Here is a 24327-nt window from a genome sequence, read left to right on the forward strand (position 1 = left end):
TTCAGCATAACAATTTGTATTGAAAATTTAAATTTTTTACTTTCACAAACAGCTATATTACACAATACATGAAAGTTAATATCTGAAAAAGCATTATAGTGGCACACAAACACACACATCACATGCTCATGTGTCTCCTCCAGGTGAAGGTTGTGCATGTGTTCCTGGACGGAGCGTGCATTTCTCCTCTCGAGGGGTTTCTCATTCGCAAGGGTCCGGGGAATTGCCACTTCGACTTCGCACAGGAGGTTCTGTTCATAGACTACCTGCAGTCCAACATGAGCACTGCCAACCTCACTGCCAGCAGCAAAAACACAGATGACACACACGCTCACTGGTACAGCAAGCTTTAGATATTATTACAGACATCTTTGCTTTAAAAAAAAAAAAAAAAAAGTTTAAAAATAAGACACCTTATTCCCCAAGACAATGTGTGCTTTCAGGGGTGGGACCCGGAGAGATGAGTTGGCCAGTATGGATTATGAGGCTCCATTGAGGCCATGTGGATGTATCCTCACTTTTGCTCACTTTATGGTTCATTGCAAAATATCACTTCCTCACATTACATCTGTCCTGATGACACAGTCTTTAAATGTGCTGTTGCTTCAAGTGTTACAAGCATAAATGTATTATTTGTCATTACAAAAGTATTTTCCATTGATCCATGCATTTGGAGTTTTTCCTTGAATGTGTGTCAGTTATCTTCCAGTTGCAGTTGTTGACAACGTGGGGCGACCCGTACTACATCGGCCTTAATGGACTGGAGTTCTATGACCAAAACAACCAGAAGATACCGCTCAGTGACAACAGTATCCTTATGAGCTCGTACACACACACACACACACACACACACACACACACACACACACACACTTCTCTTCTGTTGAGCTGCTTTATTGTTGAATGAGTTTGTTTCATAACTGATGAACTGATCAACACTGAGCTAAATAATTACACCATTATCTGAAATTTAATTTGTTTCATAACTGATGAATTTTGGGTAACGCTTCATTTTACAGTGCCCTTGTTACACGTTACATGTACTTACTGTAGTAATAACAGTAAATTATGCATAATTACATGCAACTAACCTTAAACCAAACCTTAACCCTAGCCTTAATTATATAGTAAGTACATGTTGTTCTTAATATTACTTAGTAAGGACACCTTAAAATGAAGTCCAACTAAATTTTGCAACATTGAATATTTTCCTTTTAGCTGCTTTGCATGCTTTATATTTGCATTGCTTTGAATTATATAAATGTAACTTGACACTGCTTAGGATAGGATACATAATTTTCATTAACAGTTTGTTGCGCAGACATCGCTGCGTTCCCCGACAGCGTGAACGTGTTAGATAACGTGTGCGGTGACGTCCGTACACCTGATAAACTGATAGATGGGATCAATAACACACATGATGGGCGACACATGTGGCTCGCTCCAGTGCTGCCTGGACTGGTGAGGACAAACTGTGTGTGTGAATCTGTGATCAGATACTTTTAGAAAGGAAAAAAAAGTTCAGCGGGGCTCTATATAGAACTCTATGGTTCTTGACTCAGTTTTAAAGAACGCTTTATGCTAAAAAGGTTCTGTATGAGGGGAAGTGTCTAAAATGAATGCATAATACTTTCATGTTCAATGGGTTTCATTTTTTTCTAGTGATAAAGTATGTTTACAAGTCAAACAAAATTAAATAATTAAAACTAAATCCATAAAATGATCCCATGATTTTAACCCCTAAAAATTCTATAGGGTGAATTCAGGGTAATTGGGACAGTAATTGGCATTGAGATGACTTGGAAAAAGTGTCCCAATCAACCTGAATTCACCCTATGTGACAGAATCCTTTAAGGTTCTATAAAGAAGCTTTTCTTCTAAGAGTGTAAATGTTTCAGCTAAGCTTTACAAATCATCACATAGGAATCATCTGGAGTTTTCTGTGAATGGTGTGATTTATAGTAAAATGTCCTCATGAATTGATCAAAAATTGTGCCTTTGTTACGTTCCTCACTCTCATTCATGTGTCTCTTCAGGTGAACCGTGTCTATGTCATCTTTGACCAGCCAATGACTGTTTCCATGATTAAATTATGGAACTATTCCAAAACACCTCAACGAGGAGTCAAGGAATTTGGGGTAAAACACACACACACACACACACACACACACACACACACACACACAACTCTAAGGGCCCTATAATACACCCGGCGCAATGCGACGCAAGGCGCAGCGCAAGTGTGTTTGCTAGTTTGCGTCCGGCGCCGTTCGCGTTTTCCCGTTCAGCGCCACGTCCTTAAAGGATTAGTCCACTTTTAAATACAATTTTCCTGATAAATGTTACTCACCCCCATGTCATCCAAGATGTTCATGTCTTTCTTTCGTCAGTCGAAAAGAAATTAAGGTTTTTGAGGAAAACATTCCAGGATTATACTCCTTACTGTGTATTTCAATGGCTACCAACAGGTTGAAGGTCAAAATTACAGTTTCAGTGCAGCTTCAAGGGCTTTAAACGATACCAGATGAGTAATAAGGGTCTTATCTAGCGAATCGATCGGTCATTTTCGAAATAAATACAACCGTTTATGCTTTATAAACAAAATATCGCCTTGAACGTACTTTCTGCTTCCGCATTCTTCATAACGCTTACGCTGAATGTCCTACGCCTTCCCTATTCTACTTACGGAAAAAAACGAAACTGGCGCCGCGTTAGGCGTAGAACATTCTGAAAATAGCTGAAAATAGACTGCGCCATAGACCAACTCAAACCTAGTCTAAAGTCAATGGCGCAATATTTTTTTGTTAGAGCGCGCTGGTAGAAACTGCGCCTCTGGGCGCGTCCACAGTGCGCGTTGACTTTGCTTATTACACACAGGGATGTGCATCACACAAACATGCCAAATATTAAAAAACAAAAGGATTACAGTGTAAAAGAATATTATTGTGTAGGCTACATAAATATAAAAATGTAATGATGAATAGTCATTGCGTGTATTAGAATTAGGCTACCTATTTTCAATTCAGCCTATTACTACTTATAATGATGAACGAAATTGGCTAATTAATTGAACAATCGTGCCAATACACACACATATATATATTAACTGACTCATCGCGCTATTTGAAAGCCTGCATCCAACGCAGACGACTAAAAGATTGACTGGCCACTTAACAGGTAATTTCAGCAAAACATCACTCGTTGAACTCCTCGGTTGAATCGGTGTGTTTAATAAGTCAGTGTATTTTATAATGTTATACGTTATATAATATATATAATGTTATATCCTGCTTGTCCCGTAGATGATCTGCTCGCGCGCTTTAACTTCGCGCACGAGCAGATCGGTTTCTTCGTTTGAAAAGCGTTGAGCTTTTCCGCCAACAAATTCCGCCATGTAAATAGCAATCCGCCATGGCGCGAGCGCATCTCGCTCTTAAAGGGAATGGGAGATGACACTCTGATTGGTTTATTGAACGTTACGCCTATTACTCATTAAGAGAATAGGGACAACCCATTTAAAAAATGCGCCCCGGCGCACGGACCGTTTTTCCGTCGTTAAAATAGCAAAAGTGGATTTGGACACGCCCTGAGTGCACCTGCGCCGTGCGCTTTACACTTTGCGTTTAGATCGTTAAAATAGGGCCCTAAAAGTTTATCTCTCAAAAGAAAGCAAATTTCTTTGTCAATTACATATTTTAATGCAAAATACTTTTAATGTACTCTTCCGTTTAAAAGTTTAGGAGCTGTAAGATGTTTTTTTAATGCTTTTGAAAGAAGTTCACCAAGGCTGGATTCATTTTATCAAAAATGCAGTAAAAACTGCAATATTGTGAAATATTATTTCAATTTCAAATAACAGTTTTCTCTGTGTATGTATTGTAAAAATGTAATTCATTTCTATGATGTAAAGCTGAATGTTCAGCATCATTACTCCAGTCTTCAGTGTCACATGATCCTTCAGAAATCATTCTGATATGTTGATTTGCTGCTCGAGAAACATTTCTGATTATTATCAGTGTTGAAAACAGTTGTGCTGCTTCACATTTTTGTGGAAACCTTGATTTAAAAAAAAATCAGAATTCTTTGATGAATAGAATGTTTAAAAGAACAGCATTTATGTGAAATAGAATCTTTTGTAACATTCTAAATGTTACTTACTGTCACCTTGATGAATCCAAAACATCAGATTCATTGTGTTATAAATGATCAGTGTGAGAACAAACCTTTACACAGAAATCTGTTTGTATGTTTGTTCATTCTGCTGTTTTTCTGTGTACAGTACTTTGTCTGTTTTGACCTGAGCTCAGTGTCATGTGTGTTTGTTGGTTTAGCTCCTAGTCGATGACCTGTTGGTCTATAATGGGATTTTAGAGTGTGTGAAAAACATTTCTCGGGGAATTCTGCCAACCCTGGATCCCGTCGTTCCTTACCACACCATACTGTTCACAGACAACACGCGAATCGCACACCGAGAGAAGAGCACAATTACCAGGTACAAACACAACAGTACTTTTATGGTGCTTTTCTGTTTTGAGTGATCTGAGGTCACATAAATAATGACAAAATGTTCAGTTTTAGTTAAATGAACCCCTTCTGGGGTGTTTGAGTCATCAATGTGTAGATGCAATGTGGATCTTAAAAATACATCATGCTCTTGTAAGCTCTGTTTTTAAGACTGCATGAGTTAAACACCCTCATAAATGCATTAAACACACACACACACACACACACACACACACACACACACACACACACACACACACACACAGCTTAAGGAGAACTCTCAATGACAAAGCCAGACAGAACACACACACACACATGACTGCTGTTGACTGACTCATTGTTTGGCCTGATCGCTCTCTCTCATGCCCTGGGCATGATGCTAAACAGACCAGATGATGACTTGAGAAACTGTGTGTGTGGAATCATTATGAAACTCTGTGATCACTCTTATCTTCATTCATCTGGCCACGTTTACTTTAAAACTGCATTTTTGTACCATGATGCATTTTGTGTTCATGTAAACAAGTGGTTCGCTGCATCCAAAATCACATACTGTATAGTAGGTACTACATTTGGTTTGAAACTTAATTTATATAAAATGGAAATGTGTGGTATGGATGTACTATATCCGTCATGTTGTCATTATCGTGTGACCTATCAGCGTCAGTTGCGTCACCATTCACAAATCCTCTCCCCCGTGGCCTCATGGGATAGTAGTGTCCATCGTATACACGCTTCAGAATCTCTACAGAAGACCTGCTATTGTTTTATGAATACTAGCTCACATACTGTTTTTCACCTACTACATAGTATGGAAGTAGGCATATTCGGACGCAGCGCCCGTGTCAGTCAAACTCATTGATGGGGTGTCTGTCGTTATAGCAACCATGTGGAGGACCAGGATGTGAAATTGACCAATGAGAATCAGATCATTCACCAGCACAAGAAGAAACAGACAGCTGACCCAGGTGTGTAAAGTGTTCAGTTTGCTCGACGAGAACATGCATGCACTTCTGCTGTTTTAGATTTAAGCAAATATGATGATCACCTCTTAAACCTGCCATAAAGGAATGCTTTCAGTAAAACAAAAAAAATGTTCTAGTCTCAGAATGAGTCATGCATTTGTTTTAATTTCAGCTCTGCGGCCAAAAACCTGCATGACGGACGTACGGAAACACGGAAAGCAGCGATACTGAGAGCAAGACGGCAGGGGTTATGAAAGCAGGTTTCTTTTCCTTTTTCCCTTCTGGGAATATTTGTAAAACTCAGTGACCTCAACACAGAAACACACACTCCAAACTGTACGATAACGCTGTGGATTTGTTTTTGCTATGATGTTGTTGTATTATATTTTCAGTGTTTTTAAAGTAAGTGTCCTTTCAACCATGTCTTGTGATTTTGGATTGAAGTTAATGCACAATGTACACCTGAATATTTCATGTCAGTTACACTTGGGATTATATGAATTTATAGTTTGTATGTCCTACAGCCATATTTGAAATATTTCGACAGACTAATTGTGTAGAAATTTCATAATATATCGGCGACACGAATTCAGATTTACGCAATTTCTAAGTCTTTCACAGTTCATTCAAAACACTTTTACAAATATTATGCAAATGCTGCCAGTTTACCTCATATTAAAGCCACTGTAAATATTAAATATCACTTATCACTTTATTGTTTGTCCTGTTTTTTGTTTTTGCTAAATGAATATAAATCAAGACTTGCAATTAAGAGAAAACAGTCATAATTTTTTGTAATTTCATTTGATGCCACTAGTGTTGCAGAAATCATTTACAGCAGCATAACTGAGTAATACTTTCATAGCTACAGATTGTAATGCTGATTAATCCTAATCCTTGAGCAAACTGGACCTTCAGTGGTGATTTTTCCATTAGAAACCCAGTTTTCAACCTAATCCATGACGGGTAAATTCGTGTGAAGTCTAGAGCATTGTTGTGTGGTTTGTTGATTAAGAATAGGAGCGACATGGTTTTGTCACTCAAAAACTTGAGTTTAGACAAAAATGAATGGTTTACTGAATGTTACGTGCATGCTTCTGACTTGCAGGATAAACCTGATCCACTGAGCCATTTATTTTGTCCAAGAACTGCCAACTTAAACAGGAAGTGCCTGTCTGACCATCTAGTTTATAGATCCTTAAACTCTTGAATCTTTGAATGCCACTAACCTGGTGAACTTTGGCAAATCCAGTGATTTAGTTCTTCCTCAGCTCTCAGTGTGTCAACCCACTAATTTGTATGATTGTTTGACTAGTGTTTTCTGGTGATTCCCATTGTTTTTTTGGTGCAATATGCATTGGATGCCAAGCAAAACCTGTTGACGTATACAGGGACTCCATGAAGCACGCAACCACAGAATCATGTTTCAATGCCTGAGAGAATTTAATGCAGAATCTGCAACACTTTCATTTAAATAAGGAATGACATTAACAATCTGTCTCATCCTCCAGCCTCACAGGTGCGTTTTTGAACAATCTTTGATAAGGCCCTGCTCGGCTGGACTGAGACGATACCACAGACAGATGCGTTTCGGTTCCCCTGATGCAGTGTTTTGGAGACTGTGCGATCTTCAGATCTTCCCTGGGAACGTGCCATCGTCCCTCTGAGAGTCCCATTTCTCGATCTGAGCGACACACCAAATATTGAGAGTAAATGGTCTTTATGCACAATTCTGCTGCTTACGCTTAGGACAGAAGATGGGGGTGAAGGGATATTTACCCAGGAGAGAGGGCAGAGAGACTTGTAGACCCTCTTGTACCAGTCACATGGGGCTGTGTCCACACCTTTGGCATCCAGAGCTTTTTGGCATCGATAATAATCTATTAAAAATAATAATATTTGATTCTTTCATTTGGTCATGGTACCATGGTGAAGGCGAATCTCAAAAAAGCATTCAGCTTCCATTTAAAATGTGCTTATTTGTAATGAAAATAATAGAAAAATGCAACAAATTTCAGTGTCACATGATATGATGATTTGCTGCTCAAGAAACATTTATGATTATTATCAGTGTTGAAAGCAGTTGTGCTGCTTAATTATTTTGTGGAAACAGTGTTATATATATATATATATATATATATATATATATATATATATATATATATCTCACAATTCTGACTATTTCTAACAATTGCGACTTTATCTCCTGCAATTGTGAGTTTATAACTCGCAATTCTGACTTTATTTCCCGCAATTACCAGTTTGTCTCACAGTTAGTGCTGTCAAACGATTAATCGTGATTAATCGCATCCAAAATAAGTTTGTTTTACATATGTGCACTTTGTATAATTATGTATATTTAAATACACACACACATACATTAATTAAGAAATATTTGCATATATTTATATAACTTAAATAAAAATATATGTTATATATAAATGTATACATGCTTGTGTGTGTTTATATACATAACTGTACACAGTGCACACACATATTAGGTAAACAAACTCTTATTTTGGATACAATTAATCGTTTGACAGCACTAATTGCGAGATATAAACTCGTACACTAAAAAATGATTTTATGGTGAAGTAAATACTACAGAAAAAACAAATGTAATTTTTAGGCAAGAATTAAAATTCTATATTAGTGCTCAATTTAAGCTTGTAGAAATTAAAGCATAAATTTCAACATTATAAAATTAAGTAAAACTACTCAACTTTCTGATACTGGTGTTCCCATCATGCACTGGGCCTTGAATAATTCATGAGGTAGATTTTTCACTGTTTTCCAGCTGTTTTTACACTGTTTTATCATTGCTTTTGTGGTTATGTTTAGTAACTTGCCATTTTGTGACATTTGGAGTTCATTTTCTACTCAAAATGGCACATTCACACTCAAAAACGATCCATCGAATGTTACCATCATTATATTGTGTACCAAGTATTGAGGTCTCTGTGTTCAGGTAAAATGTAGATATGGTATCTACACAATATCTATACTTATATGTTTTTAAGTAAAGCATACACTTTAAAAGCATGGTTTAATTCAGTGTTATATTTTTTTGTAAATGTAAAAACTAAATAGAAATGACTCAGCCTTACACTGGCCAAGTAAAATTTACTTATTTTCTTTGTTAATTTTGCTTAATTAAGTAGAGTTACTTAATTCCATATTTGAAATTTACGTTAAAAATATTCGTGCTAAAGAAAAATTAAGTACATTTTACTTATTGTTTTTTTACAGTGTAATTTCGAGAAATAAAGTCAGAAGTGCGAGTTATAAACTGAATTCTGAATTTTTTTCTCAGAGTTCTGACTTTTTTCTCACAATTGTGATGACTTTTTTCAGAAATTGTAGGATATAAACTCGCAATTCCGAGTTCCAATTCTGAGGGAAAAAAATAAATAATTTTTTCCTCAAAATTGCGAATTTACATCTGACTATTCTGACTTTATAACACGCAATTGATCCTTCGTCAGGAGTTTGATTTACAAGCAATCTGAATCTAACCAATCATAACACCGAATCCGCCATTTTGTCCAACAAAGCAGTCAGGAGTTAGAAGATTAACCTCGGTGGAGTTGAACTTGAAAAATGGTGTGTAATGACGTCTTTCCGCATGTGAAACATCATTCCTTCTGATGTTCATTCATGTTTATTTGATGCTATAAATGAACTAGAAGGAAGAGATGATAGTTTCACGAGCCATTTGAGCTGAGGCGTTACAGCGATCTGTCATGACACATTAAAGAGCCACAAAATGGTTTTTATTGTTTTAACTTCTTAAAAAACTACACAGTTAGAAAGCCAGGACATTGTTTAATATCATAAGTAACCTGCTCTGTCTTGTCTGTCGACGTGTTGTCAGTGTCCTCTTTGCTCCGCGATGTATTTTTCTTTCAGCGCCATGGCTTGTCGGACATAGCAACAGTAACTAAGGGGGGCGGGTCTTTGCGAAGGGTCAATTGCGACTTATATCATGAAAAAAATTCTGAATTCTTTTTTATTTTTTATGCAGTGGCGGAAACAAGCTTCTATACTTTCGAACAGTAGAATATGTTTAGAATATAATTTTATTAATCATAAAAATGTTTAGAGTGCAGATACAAGCGCTAATGAACCAAAATCGCGTTAATCTAAGCACGTAACCATAGTAACAGTACATCGCTGGAGCGCTTCCCATTGGAAACCGAATCGATAAAACGTAAGTTGCACATTTTATATATCATATATCACAAGTAGCCTATATAACAAGTTTTTTTAAAAAACTTTTAAATATCGAAAACAATTCAAATTATTGACATAAATGTCAACCCACCTGAAACTCATTAAATAATAAGTACACTGACAATCGCGCCGCCACAGTACAAGTTTCAGCACACAGATACTCTGTATTCAATACATCCTCCTGTATATGACTGACCCAGGTAATTCTGCCAGCAGTTTCTCGTCTGGTTCTGGTTCGGGAAGCGGGCATCGAACGGTGCCGTGCGGTACTTCTCCAGTTTCTGCTGAATGTCCTCTGCCATGACTCTTGCGCGGTCCCTTTAAGAAATATACATATTCAGATAACTTTATTCTCATGATCAATACACCCCATCTATAACACCCTACAAAGACCAAAACGCCTGAAGATCCTCATATAAGTATCTCGACACGTAAATAAATGCATATATTCAACAACAGATGAATAATCGGTCACTCGCTGCGCAATCCAAAAGATAGGCTATTTCAGAAAAAATGCCCATATATGTCCATAAAGCTGCATTATTATGCATTTCAGCATGAAAAACTAAAAAAAAAACATCGATCACGAGATTAATGTATTTATATTTATATATATATATCATCTATCTAATGAAAGGCCTGTATGAATTACAGGAAATGCGTGCATATTTGACGAATAGCAATGCTATATCTATACATTTCATTATTACAATAGCGCATCTAATGTATTATGTTTCATTTATTATTCAATGTAAATCGATATTCGTTTGTATTTTAAATAAACTCAATGCCCTCGACATCATGATCACCACACTTTCGCTTTTACAATGAGAATCAATATCTCATCTCACACTGAATAATGTAGTTTTTTCAATAAAAGGGGTTAAATTACCGCAAGCAATGAACGCATTGTATGAAAATGTGTTTTACCTGTCTGAGGCGGCTGGCTGCTGAAAGTGACTTTTGTTCAGTGTCACACAATCCTCATCCACTCGCTTTATGTGTGTGATAGTAAGTGCACTTGAGCGCTCGTGCAGTCCTTTACACACGGTATGGCGGACTCAGGTCACATTGAAACGACTGAGATGCGATAGGATGCAATGTATTTCACAAGACGAACACCAGGCGCCCTCATATGCTTAAATGCATGTGGATTGTAAAGATGCATATAGCAAATATATGGCTTAATCATGTATTTATTGCATGTGAATTCATGTAGCCTTTAGAAACACATCGTCATGTCATCATATCCGGAAATAGCATCGTTCAAATTAATATTTAACCAGTGGATTGATAATCAACTGGAGGTGTTTATGTTTGCATGGATATTCTAAAGATCAATACTTTGCCTTTTTGTTAATTTACTGGGGTTTTATTTTAGCATCTTGTTTGCCTAAACATATATGGTTGGAATATTATTTTTGTTTTATGATACTGAAGAGATTATGTGGTGCAAAAGGTAAAAATAACATTAAAGAAGTTGCTTGAGTCCATTAATAGCTACAGCATCACATGCAGGGCCGTTTCCAGGAATCCAGGGGCCCTTTGGGCCTCTTACCTTTTTATAAATATAAAAATGGAAAGATTTTTTGGTGGGCACACTGGACACCTTCAGACATTCCCATCTTTAACCTCACTATGTTAAATGGAAAGTATTTTGAATGTGAAGTATTGGCATGCGACTCGGATGGTATTAAATGACAACACCACAATGACTGCCATATTCATACAATGGTGAGATACATGCAAGTTGGCCAACTGAAAAGTGAGAATGCTTTAAAACATGTCTAGTATAACATGCATTACAATGATAATAACATGCAAATGTTTTGTTTACACCTTTCACGAGGAGAAGATGCGTTTAATAGTCTGAGCTTTACGCTAATTAGATTGAATTAAAAGTCTCGATAAACCCATCAGTGTCTCATAAACGAGCACCAGCGAAAGCTCGAAGAAATATTTCTGTATTTTTATCCTGAAAAAAAAATAAAAAAAAAAAAATAAAAAATCTGTGGTCCAGTTAACCGATATGAGCCTACGTGCGTGTGACAGTGACCAGAATCTGACTGGCGCGCGGCGCGTGCACAGACACTAGCGCGTGAGCTATGCACACTTTCCTTCCGCGGGACAAATATGTCATGTGACATTTGAAACATGCATGCTATGATGAACGTCAGCTTTACTGACATTACTTTTTATTTATTATAAATAACAAAATCTTCATCCGTTTGAATACAGTAATGTTGTTGAATTAACGTTTATTAAAAATTATTAATATAATTATTAATTGTATTCTATTAATATGTATATCAATGTATATTATTGTATTTATTTTGCAGTGTTGATCATATTCGTTATTATAGTGTATTGAATAATATAGCTTTTTTGAATAACCAAAAGAAAATATTACTATAATGAAAGCTTGGCTTATGAATATTTAAAGGGTTAGTTCACCCAAAAATGAAAATTCTGTCATTTATTACTCACCTTCATGCCGTCCCACACCCGTAAGACCTTCGGTACACAAATTAAAGGTGCCATAGAATTGAAAATTGAATTTATCTCGGCATAGTTAAATAATTAGAGTTCTGTCCATGGAAATGACATACAGTGAGTCTCAGACACCATTGTTTGAGACTCACTGTATGTCAAACACCAAGACCTCCGAAGAACAGGCGAATCTCAACATAACACCGACTGTTACATTATATGTACGCCCCCAATATTTGCATATGCCAGCCCATGTTCAAGGCATTAGACAAGCCAGTATTAACTGGATCTGTGCACAGCTGAATCATCAGACTAGGTAAGCAAACAAGGACAATAGCGAAAAATGGCAGATGGAGCAATAATAACTGACATGATCCATGATAACATGATATTTTTAGTGATATTTGTAAATTGTCTTCTAAATGTTTCGTTAGCATGTTGCTAACGTACTGTTAAATGTGGTTAAAGTTACCATCGTTTCTTACTGTATTCATGGAGACAAGAGCCGTCATTATTTTCATTATTAAACACTTGCAGTCTGTATAATTCATAAACACAACTTCATTCTTTATAAATCTCTCCAACAGTGTGTAATGTTAGCATTAGCCCCGTTAGCCACACATAGGCTACTATCAAACTCATTCAGAATCAAATGTAAACATCCAAATAAATACTATACTCACACGGTCTGATAGGCTGCATTACGGACACTTTGTAAAGATCCATTTTGAGGGTTATATTAGCTGTGTGAACTTTGTTTATGCAGTGTATTATAGAGTTGCAAGCTTGGGGGCGGGGAGCGCGAGCATTTAAAGGCGACACATGCTGAATCGCCGCATATTTAATGATGCCCCAAAATAGGCAGTTAAAAAACTGAATTAAAAAAAATCTATAGGGTATTTTAAGCTGAAACTTCACAGACACATTCAGGGGACACCTTAAGCCACGGGTATACTTTAGCCGACCGCGTGAGCACAGTGTTCAGTCGTCGAAGAAGAGTGTAAAAAGACTGGTTTAAAAACAACACAAGAGGAAAAACACGACAATGCACGGCAAACTTGACGAGCCTTTGTGCGAAGAGATTAGAAAGTACCCACGTTTGTACAATTCATGTTTGAAAGAGTACAAAGACGTGTTTAGGGTGGCAAAAATATGGGAAAGGATGCACTACTTTTCTTCTTCGATCATGCCCAGCGAATGTCCCGTTGATGACACGACTCAGTGCTGCCCTCCGATGTCTGGTAGAGCATAGAAAAAAACTACTGCGCATGTGTGTCGAACGCGGTCATCCGCACGCATCCGTGGTGTAGTATACTTTGAAAGTTTCACGGACGCAACTGCGTGCGCAACGCGTTCGGGCGCAGAAAGTGAAGTATACCCGGGGCTTTAGACTTATATTTCATCTTGTGAAAAAGCATTCTATGGCACCTTTAAGATATTTTTGATGAAATCCAAGAGGTTTCTAGCAATTTAATAACCACATTTAAGGTCCAGAAAGGTACTAAAGACAGTCAACGTGACTGCAGTGGTTCAAACTTAATTTTATGAAGCGACGAGAATACTTTTTGTGCACAAAAACAAAATAATGACTTAACATCTTCTCTTCTGTGTCATTCTCATACTTTATTTACTTTCAGCGCTTCCAGGTCACCGGCTCATTATTGGCCGGCTCCTGCGTCAGCATCACGCGCATGTGTCGTGAAAAAAGCCTTCACTGTGTTTACTGCGTCGCCTGCGTAAAAATAATGACAGGGAAAAGAAGATATGTTGAATAAAGTCGTTATTTTTGTTTTTGCGCACAGAAAGTATTCTAGTCGCTTCATAAAATTAAGCTTTAACCACTGCAGTCATATGGACTACTTTGAATGTGGTAGTTACTTTCAATGGAAGATAAACAAACCTCTCGGATTTCATCAAAAATATCTTAATTTGCGTTCCGAAGATGAAGAAAGTACTTACGGGTGTAGAATGACATGAGGGTGAATAATGACAGAATTTTCATTTTTGGGTGAACTAACACTTTAAGTTGGTTTGAAATAATAAATATTCATGAGCTCAGCTTGAACATTTTAATTGAAGGAAATTAAATGTGTCTTATATAACAAATAATCGTGCATTAAAGAATCAAAAACAGAAGCACTGAATGCATTCTCTTTATTACACAGTGTAACAATGCAATCAAATATAATATTCTCAAATAAAGACAGAAAATGGCAGACGTTCAATTTTCGACCTGATCTACAGGTTTACAAAATCAAGGAATCTAAACCAATTAATAATACTAATAATAAATCTCTAATAAATACAAAGCATCAAGTTAGCTGATTTTAAACATGTTCATCTACTACAGCAGTATATAATCCACAGTGTTCTCGTTTATTTGGCTTCTTTAGATTCAAAAGGCATCTGGTTTTGGTGCAGCTGATCGTCCTGTTCTTCTGTGAATGTAGATGATGCACAGAAAACAAAGGATGACATAAAGCTCTGATTTTGCTACAATAAACTCAAGGTAAGATTCTGCTCATTGGTTTAAAGAAGTGTCTTCATCCCTGCTTTAAAACTAAACCCACATTTTGGAGATAAGATCCCAAACAGCAGACATACAGACTCATAACAGCACCTGTAGTGATTTTTCAGGTCCCTAGTTAAGGCACTAAATGTACAGCATTATGTGAGACATCACAGTGAGTTAACAAGAATCGCAAAACAATAGCAGCAGAACACTTACAAACAAACGCACACAAACCCATTAAACCATCTAAACAAGACTCAAAGTCTTAAATAAACCCCTGTGATACAGGAGCAAAACTGCACTGCAAATATAAAATATTCGTTTTCTCTTTTTGACAAACGCAACAAAGTTAGGCTTGTTTTAGTGTTGCTTTGTGTGTGTGAAACACAATGCAGACTCCTCCGCTACAGCTTTAAGCAAAACATCACTCCACTACGGCATGAAAGACTACAAAGAAAACATGAATCTCATGTCCAGGTCATGTTTCATACCTGAATCAAAAGAGGGAAAATTAGAGATTTTGCTCAAGAAAACAACATCTATTGTTAGGACAATTATTATTTTTTTAATGGTGGCATCTAATTTCCAACCAAATTCTTCATGACCTGGACTGTTCTATGAGATTCACCTTTATATGAAATCCCTGAAAAGTCTGAATATAATCTTACCTCTTGATAGCCTTATGCAGAAATCTGAAATGCGTTACAGTAGTTTTTGATTGTCATAAAGTAATGCAGCATGACCCAAAAGTATATGTACCTTCTAAATTAATACATTAAATTTAAATTGTGTAGTATTGGGTAAAAACCTTGATGATTTGGGTTAGTGTCAGCTTCGACCGAGTCCAAGACTAGATCAGATTAACAGATATTCTAATTAAAACAGTTGAGACATAAGCTCTGTTTTGGATTTGCAGCCACTGGCTTTTGGCCTGTTTGACCTTCGGGTTGAAGATTAAATATAAAATATATACATATCATTGTGTTTCAGAAAAGTGCATCGCTGAAGCGCAGCCTGTAGAAGGCCTCCTTCACGGACTTCTCTGTGTCTTCAGAAATCGGTTCATCGGCTTTTACTCCCAGAACGCCGCTCTCCGACACGTCATCCTTTATCTTCCGTTTGGTCAGAATCACTGGCTCAGTCTCGCCTAATTCTGTATGCTGCCGTCCGTCCGGTCCAGAAAGAACGAGGTAACAGGCGTGGCGACCTCGCTCCAACAGCGTTGCTAAACAAACGCAGAGAGATGTTATTATTTTAACAAACCTGAATTACAACATGTTGCAATTTAGCTAAAGGTGCTGACAGTTATTTCAGCTGTTTTGCAAACCTAACACATTTTTGCCCATCAGCAAATCCAAATGCAAACAATTTTACATTAAAGCTACAGTAACAAAAACAGTATACAAAAATATAGCTGCAAGCAGTAATTAAAGGATTAGTTCACTTTCAAATGAAAATTTCCTGATAATTTTTTCACCCCCATGTCATCCAAGATGTTCATGTCTTTATTTCTTCAGTCGAAAAGAAATTAAGGTTTTTGATGAAAACATTCCAGGTGAAGGTCAAAATTACAGTTTCACTGCAGCTTCAAAGCATTCTACACGATCCCAGACGAGGGGACCATCGCTCATTTTCTAAAAAAAAAATGTAAAATTTTATACATTTTAACCCATAAATGCTCATCTTGAACTAGCTCTCTTCTTCTTCTTCTCTATTAGAATTCCGGCTCTGTAGACACTGCTAAGTGTATTACTGCCCTCCACAGGTCAAAGTTTGAACTAATTGTTATATACTTGCACTAGCATATTGTCTATGACAATTTAGTTCACACTTTGACCTGTGGAGGGCAGTAATACACTTAGCAGCGTCTACACTGCTGCATTTATGGTTAAAATGCATAAAATTTGTAATTTTTTTTAGAAAATGAGCGATGGTTTCTCTAGATAAGACTCTTATTTCTCGTCTGGGATCACTGTAAACTGTAATTTTGACCTTCAACCGTTTGGGCTCCATTGAAGTCCACTATATGGAGAAAAATCCTGGAATGTTTTCATCAAAAACCTTAATTTCTTTTCGACTGAAGAAAGACATGAACATCTTTTAATGATTTGGGGGTGAGTAAATTATCAGGAAATTTTCATTTGAAAGTGAACTAATCCTTTAAGGGGCCAAGCACCAGAGTCAAAATGAGGAGCTAAAAATCAAGGCAGAACTGCAAATATGAAGAAAGACATTTGGAGATGATTTTAAGTAAAATGGTTGAAAGCCCATAAATACAATCACTTGTAATGTGACATAATTGCTTATTACTTTTATCCAACAGGTGGCGCTGACATCAAATTGATCTGGTACTGGTCAGTGTTGGGTGACAATTACACACATAAAGTTTGGTGTCAATATGTCACTAATTAAATATATTGTGTCTATCGACATGAAATCCATAACTTTTTGATAATCTGAGTTGAATTTGGTGAAAATCAGACAAACAAAAAAGTTTGAAAAGGTAGTTTTTTTTGCTGTCTCTAACATCTACCTTCAGATCATGGTGGTTATCATAACACACAAGTTTGGTCTGAATATGGTAAAGCGTTGCAGAGATAAAGCCTAACGTTCATTTTGGTGTGCTCTTCGTCGAATACAATCACGTGTTATTCGAAAATGGTTTGACTAATCATGGTCTGAAGATCTGGTTAAATTTTGGAAGCTACGGTCTAAGAGGAGTTTGAAAAAGCAGGTTTATTAGAGAAAAATAATTTTGTTTTCTAGCCCTTATGGTTCAAAAGTTATTAGCATAAATGTGGTGCAGCTGTGGTCAGTTGGTGGCGCTAGATGGATTGAGGTAGAGACTATCCTCTATCTTTGTGCCAAATTTCATAGCATTTTACCATACTGTTCTATGGGCTGCCAATAGATTTGAAGAAGAAGAACACTAAAGAATACCATAAGTGTCCACGCACCTTTTTTGGTGCTTGGCCTCTAATAAAGAGATGCAAGAAACCTTGACTTACATTATTAGATATAAGTAATTTTGAAAAATAAGTCTTGATGATGTTGTGAATAAAAGATACCCTTAAAAGAGAGAATGTTCTGTGCAGGATTTCTTCTTTCCAGCAGCGTTTGGGAGTATCGAGGATGCAGCAGGAATGATGACTGCATCTGAATATCAACAACAAACACAAACACATCAGTGTCTTATTTCTGCTGTTATGTGTGTTTGTGTGTGTATGTTACGCTCTTACTGTCTGGTTGCCGTGACTCTGTCCCCAAAGCATGAACACTGAGTATGAGTTCAGCGTGAGGACTGATGCCGGACGAGGACTCGGAGTCCAGAACAACAGATTCACCTTCCACAGGATGTCTCCAGATTTTCCGCTGAGAACCATCACCTAAAACAAATGCATATAAATTAGTCTCTTATGTTCACCAAAGTTGCATTGGTTTGATCTTAAGTAACCAGAAACTTTCCATGGGAACTTAACCTGGGGAATTTTGGAAATATTCCAATTTGGAAACTTACAGCAATTTATGAGAATTTGTGGGAATTTATGGGAATTGGAAATTTTGAGAAATTTATATACATTTCTATATAAATGTTATATAAAATGTATCATACAAATATATATATATAATACATTTTATATAAAATGTAGATATAAATTTCTCTCTCTCTTATATATATACATATATATAAACATTTTGTTTTGTCATAACATAAAATAACATTATTATTTATATAATTAGTGTTATTTATTTCAGATCCTTCAGAAATCATTCTAATATGCTGGTTTGATACTCAATTATCAATGTTAGAAACAGCTGTGCTGCTTAATATTTTTGTGGAAACTGATTTGATTCAGGATTATTTGAGCAATAGAAAACTAGAAAGAATCACTAAAAGTATTAATTTCTTTAAAAAAATCTTTTGAATGGTAGTGTTCAGATTTTTTTTAGATATGATTAAAACAAGGAATACCATGGTAAAAAGTATATTCTACTATTACTCTACATTCATACACCTCTAATTATAATAATACAAATGTGGTCACTCACTCTTTTGGTGTCATTGCCAACATCTTCCTCTATCACTATGTCTAGAATTCCATCTTGGTTGAATTGCCCAAATGTGGGCGCACTAGAAAAACAGGAATGCATCAGTGTAATGTACCAAAACCTTCCACTGTTTTGTGTTGTCTGCAGTGGATACCGCACCTGAGCAGAGCGCTGGTGTTGGTGGTCCATGCGATCTTCAGTTCGTCTGTGAGCAGCAGTGACACGCTGGAGTCCGTTTGGACCAGCAGTGATGGAGAACTGCTGCCATGAACAACCGACACACGCTTCAGGGAATCAGACCTGCAGACAGGCGATCAGAAGAAACCGATTATATATTGATGATTGGAAAACAAGGAAAGAGAGTGAAGAGGTTTTAGCCCACAGCGCTTATTACTGATAGAGTGAGATGAGTCCAGTTTGACTGTCAGATTTTTCCTCCCAGCTTTTCTCTTTCTTCAGCGCAGATTTCAGCCCAGCCTGAGCCACCAGATATTGCAAACTGACCGCGTAGAGCCCACTGTCTGTGGACAGAGAACCAAACTGTTGAGTTCAGAAGAATATAAAAGAGAAACAAAACAAGAAGAGTTGCTAAAACCAGCGACACACCATTGAGTAACAGCAGGTATGGAGCGCCACTGGTCGTTTTGAATGGCAGATGACCAAAAACCCCCATCATGTCAACATCCACCCTCCCGATCTGATCACCTGACTTCCCTGAGAAAAACACCAGCTCTGTCTAAAGGAGGGAAGAGATTACCATCATCACAAAACATTCAGCAGAGGTGAGCACTAGAATTTTATTGTGTGTGTGTGTGTGTGTGTGTACCGGTATGGGTGTGAATGATGGAGCTTCAGGATAATATGAAAGGATGGCAAAGTCCTCTACTCCGTCAGCATTCAGATCCATAACGCTGATCAGCGGGAGAGTTACATTCATCATAGTAGACTGCGACTGCTGCCACATGATCACACCTGATGGAAACAAAACATCACAATGTTTACAAATGCACTTTTGGGCAAAAAAAGTAATGTAGTGGTACCATGGTACTGAATGATCACCATATTCATACACTACTACTATTCAAAAGTTTGGGCTCAGAATGTTTTTTTTTTTTTTGAAAGAAATTAATACTTTTACTTAGCAAGGATGCAATAAATTGACCAAAAGTTGCATTTATGTTGCATTTCTATGACAAATAAGCATTCTATTCATCAAAGAATATGGGAAAAAAAATATCATTCCACAAAAATATGAAGTTTCTTGAGAAGCAAATCATCATATTGGAATGATTTCTGAAGGATCATGTGACACTGAAGACTGGAGTAATGATGCTGAAAATTCAGCTTTGATCACAGGAATAAGTTACATTTTACAATATATTCACATAGAAAACTGTTGTTTAAATTTCTAATAATATTTTGCAACATTACTGTTTTTAATATATTTTTTATTAAATAAATGCAGCTTTGGTGAAAGTGTTAGTTCACCCAAAAAATACATTTCTGTCATTAATTACTCACCCTCATGTCGTTTCACACCCGAAAGACCTTCATTCATCTTCAGAACACAAATTAAGATATTATTGATGAAATCTGAGAGGTTTCTGACTCCTCCATAGACAGTCACATCGATGTCTTTAGTACCTTTCTGGACCTTGAAAGTGTTGATTATATTGTTGCTGTCTATGGAGGAGTCATTTACTTCTCGGATTTCATCAAAAATATCTTAATTTGAGTTCCAAAGAACGTAACAAAGGTCTTACGGGTGTGGAACAACATAAGGGTGAGTAATTAATGACAAAAATTTAATAATTTTAATAATAATGAAAATAAGAGACTTCCAAGCATATTTTAAAAAAACATTCAAAAATCTTACCGACCCCAAACTGTGTCATAATATTAACATGGTACCGGTTCAAATACATGGAGCCATACATATGTCCAGATCTCTGTAATAAATCCTGTACCGGACTGTTTGTCGACCGCCGTGAGATTGCCTGCATGAGCAACCAGACATCCTGTTCCTTTACGTCCGAGCCCCTTTACGCCACACTCCACCCAATAAAATTCAGCAGCTAAAGGTCGTTTCCAAAGAGTCTTCCCATCAGTACCATCAACAGCCGTTAAAACCAGACACGGGATTGACAAATCTGAGAAAACAAACCATTACTTCAGGAAGCATAATACACAATATAGCAGCATTTCCAGTGAATAATGACTCAAATTTGGGTCTGTTCCTTACATAAAACTACACAAGCTACTACTGAATTACTTTAAAGGTGCTTTTGTGGTGTTTTCTTAATAATTGAATAGATTTGTCTGTATTCCATAGAAGGCTAGCAGGTTTGTGCATGTGTCGTTAAGCTTACCTTCACTCAAACATGTGTTGCGGCTGGCATCAGCATCCTTGTACATGAAGAACACATCCAAGACTTTGTCTTCATTGGCGTCCTCAACAGACAGGAAATTATATGTGGCTGTAAGAGAGAACCACATTCAGTATCCTATCAGAAATGCATGAACATTACTACTGTATTTTTGACGTTGGTCACCTGCGGTAGGAATGGTGCGGTTCCAGGTGGGCATGTATTGTGGCCGTACGGGGCAAGGAAGGATGAACGAAAAGGCGAAGACCACCAACAGGCACAGAAAGAGAGAGAGGAGGAATGCAGCTGTACGCCAGCCCGTCAGGTGGGACAAGCCCAGCTTTCCTGCGCAGCTTTTCTCCTTAGACACGCCCCCTTCTGCCTCTCCTCCCTTCAGAGGCTCCGCCTCAAAACGACGCCCTGATTCATCTGCCATTTCAGACCAACAGAACTTCACACCACTGGAAGATAAAAGCAGGAAGAACATAATCATCTGGTGATTACCAAAAAAAAATGATCAAATATTTCATTGTTTAAGAATATGAGAGCGTGGAGCGATACAAGAAACTGGCAGAGTCGCCTATCCAATTTACAGTTATACAAAAATATTTGACCCAATCTTATATTCCGGAGTAAATCCATTTAATCCATCAAATGTGTATTTTGACTTTTATTCTAATCTTAAAATCAAGTTTAACGCTGCAGATAAATGTCTACACGTCTACTCAAGCCCAAAATGCTATTTTAAATGTTTTGTAAAATTTTAAAATGTCATTTTTAATGTAAAACCACATCATAATCAATTAATTTTTTAGACTAGAGATGCACCGATATGAACATTTTGGCTGATACCGATAACCGATAATTTGTTGTATTTGAAAGCTGATAACTGATATATTCAGCAAAAAATCTAAATCAACATTTTATATAAATTTGAGAGCCTGATTATAAAAACAAAAGTCTCACCATTAAAAGCCATGTCCCAAGCACACTATTACAATGTTCTCATTACAATATTACGTGGCCTATATGACAGACTTGCGCTGTATGTTGCACTCAACTGTATTTTCCTTTTTGAAGTGATTTCAATCATATTTCAAGCAATTCAAAACCATAATGGTGGACAGTGTGCATCTGAAGTGTCTCAGCTATTTATCAGCCAAATTTTCTTATCAGGCAAATAACATTAAAAATTAACATATATCAGCCGATACCGATATGGTGGCCGATATATTGTGCATCCCTAATTTAGACTGAAAAAAATGCATGAAAAATATTATTAATTTATTAAAATTTATTAAAATATTAATTTATAATTCAATACAAAATTCAGTATATTAAGCTTAATATTTATGTGACCGTTACAGTCATACAGTATTTAATTTCATTCGGCACATACAGGATGTCTTTTTATTCTTCAAATATTGACCAAAAACAACATTGAAAGCTTAAACACAATGACTGAAATATACTTCATTATATAAGTTAAAAATAGAGATGCACGATATATCGGCCACCGTATCGGTATCGATATATGTTCATTCGTTATCGTTATCAGCTGATAAGAAAATTTGGCTGATATATTAAAGCCGATAAATAATGGATTATTTCCTTCAGCTGAGACGCTTCAGATGCACACTGACATTATGGTTTTGAATTGCTTGAAATAAGAAAAATACAGTTTAGTTCAACATGTGCATCGCAAGTCTATCGTATTTATTATATTATATTATAATTGTGTGCTTGGGAGATGGCTTTTAATGGTGAGACTTTTGTTTTTGTAATCTCTCAAAAATTATATAACAATGTTGATTTAGATTTATCAGCCAATATATCCATTATCGGCTTTCAAATACAAAGAATTATCGGTTATCGGTATCAGCCAAAATTTTCATATCAGTGCATCCCTAGTTAAAAATATGGTTTGCATTGTTTTTCAAGTCAGATTCAGTCTTGTTAGAGTTTAAATATGTAAAAACAAACACAAGTCACTAAAATTTTAAAGCATAAACCACACAGTTGCCACCGTACTCAAAGAAACAAAAGCAGGGTAACTAATTCTTCTAGTTCACAGCTCCCTCCTACCTGAATTCAACCCTGTAAGTTCAGTGACAGCAGCCCTGATCGGTAACCATCAACATCACAATCTACTGCATCTTATGTAAACTCCTGCTCTTTTCAAACAACTAATCATGCTTCCTTTCCCGTCCAGAGTGTTCTGCGTCAGATAGAAGCTGTTGTTAAACACCCAAACAAAAACACAACAACAACAAAACCTCAGTCATGCTGCGGCACGCCGGTGGAACCAGAAGGGCCCGGGGCCAAACAAACACCCCCTTTCTGGAAAACTGTCATTTGGATGGGAAAAACATTACTTATACATACACAAACACACAATATAACAACATCATCCTATGCATTTTACAGATATAAAAGGTTTTTATATGAATATGATGATTTTTAAAGCATAAAACACATCCTAAGTCTGTTGCATGGCATAAAATGACAACCACACATTAACTAAGTACAGCTTATATAAGAGACAACCAACTCTTTTCACATTCATTAAATAAAATAGAAGTTTGTGTCTGTTTTATACAAATTAGAAGATTTGATATGTTTATCTTTGACTTAAAATTATCCCTTTAACCTTTAGTTAGTCAGCTTTACTTGTTGAACAAATAGAAACCGAGTAAATGAACTTGGAAAAACACACATTAGTCTGATCAAAACAAACCTGGTGAATGACAGACCTCTCGCTTCTCTTGTAGGTGAGCTGGTTTAACAACGACACTTCCGCGTACGGCAACTCAGCTGGGACAAAAAAAGCGATTTTATTCCAATGTTCTTGTATCTCATTTGCTTGAAAGACAAAAAGACAAATGTCATATGAAATCACATGCTTTTTATAAAAATTAATAGTATTGTTATTACAATAGTACAGGTATTATTAAGTGTACACATTGCACAGAAATGTAATTAATAAATCTAAATTGTATTACGCTGACGTTTGAAAAAATATTTTTAAAAATGCATTTCATAAAATAAGTTTTAAATAAATTAATTTCAACTTCTAATTGAAACCGATCTTTGTAAAAATTTGCTGATTTAATAATGATGTTATTACTGTGTTACAGGTTTTTGTTATACATTTAAGTTGATTATTATTATTATTATTATGTAAAACCATTAATAATAATAATAATAA

At 36.4% G+C, this 24327-nt stretch overlaps 3 protein-coding genes across 12 annotated transcripts in view; 1 reads left to right on the forward strand and 2 right to left on the reverse strand.

Moving 5' to 3' along the window:
- The window catches only part of LOC125257440 (katanin-interacting protein), a 28171-nt gene extending 21988 nt beyond the window's left edge, over nucleotides 1-6183 (forward strand). For all 4 annotated transcript variants that reach the window (XM_048173786.1, XM_048173789.1, XM_048173787.1 and 1 more), the window contains exons 20-27: nucleotides 144-337; nucleotides 444-508; nucleotides 699-809; nucleotides 1322-1461; nucleotides 2037-2138; nucleotides 4332-4492; nucleotides 5386-5471; nucleotides 5641-6183. In XM_048173786.1, coding sequence (XP_048029743.1) covers nucleotides 144-337; nucleotides 444-508; nucleotides 699-809; nucleotides 1322-1461; nucleotides 2037-2138; nucleotides 4332-4492; nucleotides 5386-5471; nucleotides 5641-5699 — 918 coding nt within the window. In that variant the 3' untranslated portion in view covers nucleotides 5700-6183. The remainder of the gene's footprint in view (nucleotides 1-143; nucleotides 338-443; nucleotides 509-698; nucleotides 810-1321; nucleotides 1462-2036; nucleotides 2139-4331; nucleotides 4493-5385; nucleotides 5472-5640) is intronic.
- A 704-nt stretch (nucleotides 6184-6887) lies between these two features.
- LOC125257492 (cytochrome c oxidase subunit 6B1) lies at nucleotides 6888-10788 on the reverse strand. The gene is made up of 4 exons (XM_048173868.1): nucleotides 10632-10788; nucleotides 9898-10019; nucleotides 7248-7348; nucleotides 6888-7152 (listed from the first exon to the last, which is right to left on the reverse strand). The coding sequence occupies exons 2-4, from the start codon at nucleotides 10001-10003 to the stop codon at nucleotides 7099-7101; spliced, it is 261 nt and encodes an 86-aa protein (XP_048029825.1). The 5' UTR covers nucleotides 10004-10019; nucleotides 10632-10788; the 3' UTR covers nucleotides 6888-7098.
- Nucleotides 10789-14328: 3540 nt separating this feature from the next.
- fam234a (family with sequence similarity 234 member A) lies at nucleotides 14329-24000 on the reverse strand. Of its 7 annotated transcripts, none has more exons than XM_048173832.1 (13): nucleotides 23857-23936; nucleotides 23205-23337; nucleotides 21306-21580; nucleotides 21123-21230; nucleotides 20721-20903; nucleotides 19580-19725; nucleotides 19360-19489; nucleotides 19148-19274; nucleotides 18913-19053; nucleotides 18754-18835; nucleotides 17943-18089; nucleotides 17772-17859; nucleotides 14329-15928 (listed from the first exon to the last, which is right to left on the reverse strand). In XM_048173832.1, exons 3-13 carry the CDS (start codon nucleotides 21553-21555, stop codon nucleotides 15690-15692), a joined length of 1641 nt encoding a protein of 546 aa, XP_048029789.1. In that variant the 5' UTR covers nucleotides 21556-21580; nucleotides 23205-23337; nucleotides 23857-23936; the 3' UTR covers nucleotides 14329-15689. The 7 variants fall into 7 exon arrangements, with proteins under 7 accessions (XP_048029789.1, XP_048029790.1, XP_048029792.1 ...); XM_048173833.1 differs by having other exon boundaries at nucleotides 23873-23903; XM_048173835.1 differs by lacking the exon at nucleotides 23857-23936 and adding an exon at nucleotides 23770-23788.
- Between the last annotated feature and the right edge of the window lie 327 nt (nucleotides 24001-24327).

Source organism: Megalobrama amblycephala, linkage group LG22, assembly GCF_018812025.1.
Source record: "Megalobrama amblycephala isolate DHTTF-2021 linkage group LG22, ASM1881202v1, whole genome shotgun sequence".
NCBI lineage: Eukaryota > Metazoa > Chordata > Actinopteri > Cypriniformes > Xenocyprididae > Megalobrama > Megalobrama amblycephala.